This window comes from Emys orbicularis, chromosome 2, assembly GCF_028017835.1.
Source record: "Emys orbicularis isolate rEmyOrb1 chromosome 2, rEmyOrb1.hap1, whole genome shotgun sequence".
NCBI lineage: Eukaryota > Metazoa > Chordata > Testudines > Emydidae > Emys > Emys orbicularis.
This window is the reverse complement of record NC_088684.1, coordinates 227,683,983-227,693,769: the sequence shown is the minus strand read 5'-3', so window position 1 is coordinate 227,693,769 and position 9,787 is coordinate 227,683,983. Positions and strand designations below refer to the sequence as shown.

At 48.1% G+C, this 9,787-nt stretch overlaps 1 protein-coding gene across 1 annotated transcript in view; it reads left to right on the top strand.

Moving 5' to 3' along the window:
• Positions 1-228: 228 nt before the first annotated feature.
• The window catches only part of KAT2B (lysine acetyltransferase 2B), a 61,787-nt gene continuing 52,228 nt past the window's right edge, over positions 229-9,787 (top strand). The window contains exon 1 of the mRNA XM_065398809.1: positions 229-468. Coding sequence (XP_065254881.1) covers positions 229-468 — 240 coding nt within the window. The remainder of the gene's footprint in view (positions 469-9,787) is intronic.

Genomic DNA, 9,787 nt, shown 5'->3' with positions numbered 1-9,787 from the left:
CCCGGGAGCACAAGGGGCGGCCCTCCCGGCGATACCGGGCTACCGCTGCTCCCCGCCTGCCGGCTCCAGAGGGGCCGCCCGCGGCGCGGCCAGTCCCTCCCCCCGGGGGAGCAGCCGGCGGCGGAGCAGGGAAGGGGAGGGTCTAGAGCTCGGCGCACCGAGCCGGGCGCGGAGGGAGCTGCCGGACGGGCGGCTCCTGCCGGGTTCCGGGCCGGAGACGGCGGCGGCATGTCCGAGGCTGGCGGGGCCGGGGCGGCAGGAGGCGGCGGGGCTGGAGGGCTGCAACAGGGCTCCCCGGCCGCGGGGGGGCTGGCTGCCTGCGGACCGGCCCGCGCTGCCGCCGCCGCTGAGAGCCCCGGGGGCGGCGGGGAGCCCGGCTCGGCCCGCGGCGCGGGGAAGAAGGCGCAGCTCCGCTCCGCTCCCCGGGCCAAGAAGCTGGAGAAGCTGGGCGTCTACTCTGCCTGCAAGGTACCGAGCCGGGCTGCGGGGAGCCGGGGGGGGGCAGCTCCAGTCCCAGTCCCTGGCCTGGGGGCGGCCCCGGGCTCCGGCCCCTGCCGCCTGGGGAGCGCGGAAGCGGCTGCGCCCTGATTGTTTGTCTTTGGTTTGAAACCAGGCGCAAAAAGGGAGGCCCCTAAAATGGAGCTGGGGAATGATGTATGTGGGAGTGAGCAGCTCCCCCCCCCCGCAGTGCCTCCGGGCCCCCCTCTCCCAGCCTGCCACCCCCCAACACCCACCGGCCAGCTACCCTCTCCCGTGTGCACCCCCGCGACAACCCACCCCGTCCTGCCACCTCCCCCCGTCACCTTCACCCCCTGCATCAACCTTGGAACCCCCCGCCTGCCATCTCCGTCCTGCCCACTTCTCCCCTGTGCAACTCCCTCCCAGCCACTGCACCCCCCTGCAACGAGCCCCTTTTGCCTCTGTGCAATCTCTTCCCTGCACTATACCCCTCTCCACCTCCTGGCCATCTTCACCCCCTGCAACAATCCCGTGCACCCCCCCCCTTTGCCACCTTCACCCCCTGGAAGAGCCCCCATGCGACCCCCTCTTTGCAGACCCCCCTCCCCAGTGCCCCTTGCACTTTGTGGGTGGTTGTTGTGATATTTGCATGGAAGATCAGACCGAGAGGAGAGCCCCTCCCTTTCTCCTGAACAGCAGGAAGAGGGAACTTGGCCGTAGGAAAGTGGGGGCGGGACATGGGAGAATATTGCCCGTTTCTGAAGAAATAGAGGCTGATGGGGTGGGGGTGTCTAAAGGTATGTGTGCGGAAGACGGTGCACGTGTCTGACGGGAAGGCGATTTAGGCCAGCAGCACACACCATCCCCTGTCATTACTGTATTATTTGTTTGGTGAAATGCTGCTGCAGCTGCTTGCCTTGTAAACACAGGATTTGGCAGCGGGACAAGCCCCAGCTTTGAACGCTGTTGCCTTGTTATTTTAAGCCCCCCCCCCTCCCCCTGTGTTTGCAAGACATGCTGCCCTGGCAGATCCCGATGCCTGCAGTGGCCCCTGCACGGAGGAGACGGATGCAGGGCCAGGGTGGGTGTTGGGATCTGCAGCTGCACTCCTGGGCCGCCGGGGCCCTGAGCTTGGCAGCAGCGCCTTTGTTTTGACAGGATGACAGCTGAAGGAGGCGGGGACTTCGCCTTGTTGCTTCTGCGGCCTCTGGCTGACAAAAACATTGTATTACTGGATTATCAGTAATGTGAGGAGGTCAGAGCCCAGCAGCCAGTGGTAGAGGAGCTTTCCTAGGGCTCATCCTAAAGTTCCTCTCCTCTCCTAGAGAAAAGAGGCCAGGCTATGCACATTCATTCAAACACGGTTAGAGACTGGGTCTTGAAGCTCTTGATTTTATTAATCTTTTTAAAACACTTGTTACCCAGGGAGCAGTGATGGCTGTTTGATGGTTTTAGCTTGGTTCCCAGTGGGGAGCTGTTGGCATCACAAAAGTCTCTGCTAGAATTGGCACTCTCCTCCGCAGTCTTGGCAGAGAAGTAAACGAGTGAGTGCAGCCTCTTAACTCGCACAAGCTTATCCCTACTGGTCGTGATTTAGGCATATTGGAGAAGTTGACGCTGCCATTGCCTTTGCTTCTATGGGGAAATAGGCTACATTAGTCTCTGGGGTCATTAATCCAGCACCTCCGATGAGCACTTAGCTCATGTAAATTATTTACAGTACTGAAATCATTACTAGAAGTATTGAGGTGAACATGAAAAAGAAAACTGAGAAAATGTAGAGCAGTTATAAAGCAGACGGCCTTATTGCAAGGGTCAAGTAGAATTTAAAAGAGCAGCATGTGTAGTCAAAGCCTCAGTGAGATTGGCTCTAGTTACCTGAGAGATTGTTTCTTCTATAGCCATGGCCGTTCATAACATCTGCGTTTCACCAGCACAGTGAAACTGTTGACTGGTAGTAGGAGCAAGAGGCTTCTGAATGCAGGAGCTGGAACCTTCATGAGGGCTGAAATTGATGATGGAACTCACTCTCATAAGAATGAACAGAGAATGACCACTTTCAGAATTAAATGTGAAATGAATTGCTTTGATTTAGCTCTCCCTGAACAATTTGTTGACACAACACTCCTCCTACCCACAAACACAAGCAAGCAAACAAATAATATGTTTCCTATGAACGAATTAAGCTTTTTCTCCTTTAGGCTGGGAGGGAAGGAAGAAAGGGAGAGATTGCTATTTCTAAATATTTGGCAGGTGTTCAGGTACCATAGTGATGGGGCTATAAAAGAAATAGTATTTGCAGGAGGTTGCAACAGTGAAGAGGTCAACTTTGAATTTTCATGCTTTGTCTCAACTTTTGATTCATTTTTGTGTTTGATTTCACAAGCTCTCAGATCACTGAAGTATGTAATTAGTGTTCTCATTCATGCAGTAAGCATATGTGAATCCTGTAACAAAAGAGTAAATCTATGTATAGTTCACCTTAAAGAGCGCAGGGAATGTGCCTGTCACTCAGCATGTTTGGCATTCTCTAGTCCTTGTATATTTCTCCTCTCCCACTCCAGTGTGCATCACAGCAGTCAGCAAGATGGAATTTATTAGAATCTTAACCTTTGAGGTGCTGTAAGTAGCAAAGGAAGAGAGAACATTGATTAGGTCTAAAGAGACGTGATAACACAGGAAGGATCAGAGATAGTGAGAACATTGAATGGAGGAAGACTAGAGCATGGGCCTGTCTGGTAGCAAATGTTGCTTTGCAGGAGATAAGACTTCCACAATGCTCTATTTCCACTCTTTGCTTCTCTGGAAGCAGGCTGTTCATACCTTACTGCTATTGCTCTCTAATGATGCCCTCTGGCTCATCTTTGAGAGGCACTGGCAAACTCTGCAGGGAGAGTGTCTATGATGCGGTGTGCAGGGCTTTTGGTGGAGAGAAAAAAGGAAAGATCGGACTATCCCTTAAGGAGGATACAAAGGAGAGGCAGGGCATGGGAAAGACAAAGCACTTTTACTAGAAAACAAGATGATAAAAATAACCATATACTCAGGACTACAAATGTTTTTACAAAAACTGTCTTCATTAATTTTAATATACTTTCTATGTGGTGTACTTTTCAAAAAAGCGGGCAAACTTTTTGGCCTGAGGGCCACATCGGGTTTCCGAAATTGTATTGAGGGCCGGTTAGGGGAGGCTGTGCCTCCCCAAACAGCCAGGCATGGCTCGGCCCCCGCTCCCTATCTGACCCCCCTGCTTCTCACTGCCTAACAGCCCCCCCGGGACTCCTGCCCCATCCACCCCTCCCTGTCCCCTGACCGCCCCCGGACCTCCTACCCCTGACTGCCCCCCACCGCCCCATCCAACCCCTCCTCTCATTCCTGACTGCCCCCCCGGGACCCCTGCCCCATCCAACCACCCCTTCTCTCTGACCATCCCCCGGAACCTGTGCCCCTGACTGCCCCCTGCCGCCCCATCCAACCCCCCTCCTTCCTGACTGCTCCCCTGGGACTCCTGCCCCCATTCAACCCCCCTGTTCCCTGCCCTCTGACCACCCCTGCCCCCTGACCACCACCCCGAACTCCCCTGCCCTCTATCCAACCCCCCCGTTCCCTGCCCCTTTACCGCGCTGTCTGGAGCACCGGTGGCTGGCGGCGCTACAGCCGTGCCGCCCAGAGCACCAGGGCAGGCAGCCATGCTGCCCTGCTGGAGCCAGCCATGCCACCGCGCAGCACAGAGCACCGGGTCAGGCCGCGGCTCTGCAGCTGCGCTGCCTGGCAAGAACTCGCAGGCCACCGCCCAGAGCATTGTACCGGCGGCGCACTGAGCTGAGGCTGCGGGGGAGGGGGCTAGCCTCCCGGGCCAGGAGCTGAGGGGCCGGGCAGGAGGGTCCCGTGAGCTGGATGTGGCTTGCGGGCCGTTGTTTGCCCACCTCTGCTCTAAAATCTCAAGTTAAAGTGCACAATTTACTTTAGAAAGGCAAAATAGTACACAATTAAAATGAATTAAAAGCCCCCTTTACATTGGTATGCTTTGTAGTGCATTGAAATGGACACTATTATAAATATGAATAAATTCATAAATATTTATTTTGCCCAGCATGCGATTTGATCATTTGAATGCAAGCTTGGCAATCATTGGTATGAAAATAGCACTGTGTGACTTACACTCATAAATGCATTTAGTGAAGATTGTAGGAGGAAAAATCATTGGCTTTTTATACATGTTCCTTCATGTGATGTAAACCAAGTCTCATTGGGAGCTCTATAAATGTCTTTAAGTAAGAGTACAAAAATATTACATACATTTTCTATATATTAAAACAGGATTATTTTTTATTCTTATTTATATATAGTACAGTAATGCCTAGAGGTCACAACTGCGACTGGAGCCCATGGAGTTTGGCACTGTACAAACACTTAGACAATGTATGTACTGTGGGTATTAAAGCAGCACGTTAGTGTAAATGCAGCCTGTAGAGACAGAAAGGGTTTTTCTATTGCTGTAAGAACACCACCTTCTAAAGTGACAGTAGCTAGCTCGACAAAAACATTTTTCACATCCCTGAGTGTCGTAGATATGTCACCCTAAATTTTAAGTGCAGACCAGGCCATAGTAGGAAACAGTCCCTGCCCTGAAGAGCTTAGTCTAAATAATTGAGACAGACAAAAGGTGGGAGGGGGACTGAAGAGATGAAGTGTGTCACAAGAAAATTAGAGCTAGAGTAGAACCCAGCTCCCCTGAGTCCCAGCTCCGTGCTCTATCCGCTGGACCACATTGCTTCTCATCAGGTTCTAGTTGTGCACTACTTCTGTAATAAGCAACAGAGGGTCCTGTGGCACCTTTAAGACTAACAGAAGTATTGGGAGCATAAGCTATCGTGGGTAAGAACCTCACTTCTTCAGATGCAAGAAGAAGTGAGGTTCTTACCCACGATAGCTTATGCTCCCAATACTTCTGTTAGTCTTAAAGGTGCCACAGGACCCTCTGTTGCTTTTTACAGATTCAGACTAACACGGCTACCCCTCTGATACTTCTGTAATGTTCAGATCCTGCGGTGAGCTCAGTGAGGGTGGACACCTGTGCTCAGATGGAGTCCCATTTCATGTGAAAATAGGAGCTAATGACATATCTATTTAGTGTAATATTTCTGTCTTGGTTAATGTTACCTGCTTTATAGGACTGATTGAGATGACCCTTGACTGTCCTACCTTTTGCTTAGCTTTGTAGTCTGGAAGTATAACTTTTGAAAGCTTGTCTGAATGATAAATTAGTGGGTGAAAAAGGGTTAGAGTTCTCTGGACTATGTATAGTTCCATAGGCTCAGATGTTTAATGCTTTCTCAATATCAGTTTAAAAGCTGGTGCAAACCCATCTAACAAGGTTTCTTGAGCCCAATCTAACTTCCATTAAAGTAAATTAAAAAAACCAGCCACTGACTTAAATGTGCATTGGGGGAGGGAGGAAAACAGGTCCATATTAGCCTACAGCTACTATAAAAGTAACAGCAAAATAGGAATAAATCAGATTCTAAAATTTGTCCTCAGAAATCTAAGGGCTCTACAGAATACTTTTGACAAATGGTTCTATTCCCCTCTTAATATCTGTGTGATTCTTCTCAATGTTATATATTTTCATGGAGGATACTCTAAATTCGAATAGGAACAATTAGGAATAACTTTCGCAAAGTTATCAACATTTTTGTTTTCGTCCGCATGAAGCTTCTTGTGTAAGAGTTTATCATCGATTTGAGGTTACTGCTTGCTGGGGAGAGCTGACAGCTAAATTTAGACACCCTAAACAGACTTGTATAACTTTTCTTTCTAAATCTGAGGGAAGGATAGTGTTGTGTAAGGTTTTTGTTCTGCCCCCTGGAATTTCACAATAAACCTATTACATCCTACTTCCCCTTTAATTACTAAATAGGCCAGTCCTCTTCAAAGAGCCAAGTACAATGCCTAGCTCAAAGAGCTAATTCTAAGAGTCCTAGGGTCTTTTAATTTACAGCTAATCTAGCTCAGAATTTGTACCTATCTGTGCTTATTTCACCATCTTTAAAATGGGGATACTATTTCTCAGCATGTGAGGTATTGTGAAACATCACTCATTAATCTTCTTTAAGCATTTTTAGAACCTTAGATGAGAAGTTGCATGTGCAACCTTAAGTTTGTCATTTCCTGACTTTTGAATGCTTCATTTTGTAATCTTAACATTGTAATTCCACAGTTAAAACAAACAACCATGGAGCTATTAATAGAGTACCTGAAGCATGCTATTTTCAGACTCATTTTGGATGTAGTGTCAGTGTACAAGGTTCTAAAGTGCAGGTCAGCCATTTGTCTGTTGGACAGCAAATAATATTAAATGTCTAAAGTTGTTTTTGGTTATTCTTGGTTCCTGGACAACATACTTTCCTAGGCTTAATACTTTAATTACACATAATGTAGAGGTATCATGAGGATTCAAATGTTCATATTTTTTACATTGCTTTTAACAAGTAAAGTGCATTGTAATTGCTAAGTTTTGTACTAATCCAGATCTTTGGGTTGGGGATGCTTCTGAGATAGCATACACAATCACCTATTGTGGCCATTTAAGGAACAGTGTTAATGTCCCCTGGGTTGGAAGGATGAGGCTCAAAACCAAAGTTCTTGAAGGCTGTGGTAAGGCAGGGGAAAATGAAAGTATCTTAAGTGTCCTTTATTAGAGCCCTGCAGATGGCCTAGAAAAATCAATACAAGAACTGGTTGTACTAGATCAGATATTGCCCCCAGACAACTCCCCCCCCCAAGACTGCTTTTGAAGCTAAATTAAGTTTTTGAGGAGGTAATTTTGTAGTTTCCTTTCTAACAAAAAGCAGATGTGTAAAAAGAAAAAACATCATGAGAGGGCCAGAGAAAGAAATGAGTGAACAAAACACGGTGGAAGACTCAAAACAACTCAACGGGATGTAATTTAAGCCACTAAGGAATGCACACTGAGTATTCAATGTAAAATATTTGCACTGTCAGGGTCCATAATGAAGGCTTAGTTATCAAGAGAACCTTGTTCAGGTTGTGCTGCTGTGTTGTGACCGAGCTTTTATGCTGTATCTGGTGCTTTATGCTGAGTTTTTAAATGTTAATGTTTGTTTGAGAGAGATATCTCTGGAATATTAAAACAAAAGAATTGAACATCTGTTTCAAAAGATCTGGCTAGGTTAGGAAGTACAACTGAGGGCAGAAAAAAATCTGCCACTGAACACATTTTATGTTCTGTGGGAGGGTTGATATTTAAATCTGGCAGTTTAACTGAGCTGTTATCACTATTCATACATCTGTTTGTTTGCATCTTTGGTGTTAATTATTGTGTGATACTAAAGTTTGTGTAGTTACTCGCTGTTTATGGATTTGAGGATTTGGCGTAAACATTGTGTTGTGTGCTTATGTGAAATGTTCACTGATGCTCATAGGAAATTGTCTTAGAATTCTTTAGCCCAGCTTTTCTTACTATTTTTATTAGATATGATTGACATAGCTACAAGCTTAATATTTGAGTGGCTTTTTTATAGCATTAAACATTGCCTTTTGTTAGAGACATGCTTGGGTCTGAGTGGAAAAAAACCCAGTTCTGACAGACACAGAGGGATAAAATGGTTGGATCAAATCCAAGTCCCTTTTAAAAAAATATTCTGGTTTCTGTTTTTCAGAGCTTCTTTATTACTTCTGAATTTTCCTTAACGATGCTTTGTTATATTCCAGGCTGTTCTTTCTTTCTCTCACAAATAACTTGCATTAGTGCAATGCCAAGGTTCCACATTTACAGTTATAAATTAGGAATTGCAAAAATTAGCAGTTTCATGGCAACGCTGACTTTTCCACAAAGCATGTATGGGCAATCTGGGTGGCATCAGGTTTTGTCTTTCTCTGCATCCTAAGAAAAAATATGGTATCAAACAATCTCAAAGGGTATGTCTACACTGCAATAAAAGATTCGTGGCCCAGCCGTGGCTGGCCCAGGTCAGCTGAGTTGGACTGCGGGGCTGTACAATTGCAGTCTAGGCGTTTGGGCTCAGGCTGTGGCCCAGCCTCAGAGACTCCGCAAGGGGGGAGGATCTCAGAGCCCGAGGCCCAGTTTGAGCCCAAATGTCTACACTGCAATTTTATAGCCCAAACCCAGAGAGTCTGAGTCACCTGATCCGCGCTCTAAGACTTGGTGTTGTAGTGTAGACATACTCCAAAAGATACTCTTTGTTGTAAACCCTGGAAAGGTTTACAACAGAGAGTATCCTTGGTTCACAGGCATCACTCAAACCTCTGCCTTTTCTTCCTAGTAACTAAACATAAACAGGTTCCACAGCCATTCAGTGACTAAAACAAAAGTAGGACCCATGCTTGTCAGTATGTGAAAAATATGAGTGCTTCTCCAGATAAGCTGGATATCTGTGGTCTTCCAGATACTGGTGTATATTCGGGTATTTTTCTTAGGCCTTGTCTACACTTACGGGGGGTTCGAAGTGCGGTGATTGATGCATTGGTGGTTGATTTAGCGGGTCTAGTGAAGTATAGCCTAAAATTCACTAGAATTAACATAAATCCCTCCAGACCTCTGCTTATTTGAAAAAAAAAAATTCTTGGAAAAAATTGTTCCTATAAGTCCCTCCCATAGCTCCCCATCTCCAAAACTGACCCTCCTTTTTGCCACATACAGACTCATCTCCTGGGAGTAGGGTTGCCAACTTTCTAATAGCTGAAAACCGGACACTCCTGCCCCATCCCCTGCCCTGCCTCTTCTCCTAAGGCCCTGCCCCGGCCCCTCCTCTTTCCCCCGAGACCCTGCCCCTGCTCACTTCTCTCCCACTCTCCCTCTATTCTCGCTTCCCCCTCCCCCGGGACTCATCTGCCATCTACAGAGCCAGGCTGGGAGGAGCGGACGCGGAGCCTGCCCAATCGGGGCACAGCGGTCAGGTTTTGGCTCAGAAAAGGAGTGAGGGGCTGGGACGGGGGCAATAGGGGCACAGTGGGGCAGGAGGGGGTGTTGGTCCCCAGAGCAAGGGGATGAGGCAGGTGCAATCGGGGCACAGGCTGGTGGGATGAATAGGATCCCCCCTGGGCAGCGGTGCCGGTATCTACCTCTCCACCGAAGGCTTGAGCTGTGGATTCGGGAGCCAGTTCTCTCCATCAGCAGCTGGGAAGCTCCTCCAGGCAGCAGATGCTGCTTGTCCTGCCCTCTCAGCAGGGAGGCTGATTGCGGTTACTCCAATAACTGGACTTTTAATGTCTGGTCAGCAGTACTGACTGGACATTGCCAGGTCCAGAAGCGGCGGAAGTTCCCTAAAATTGGAGGGGCCACTGG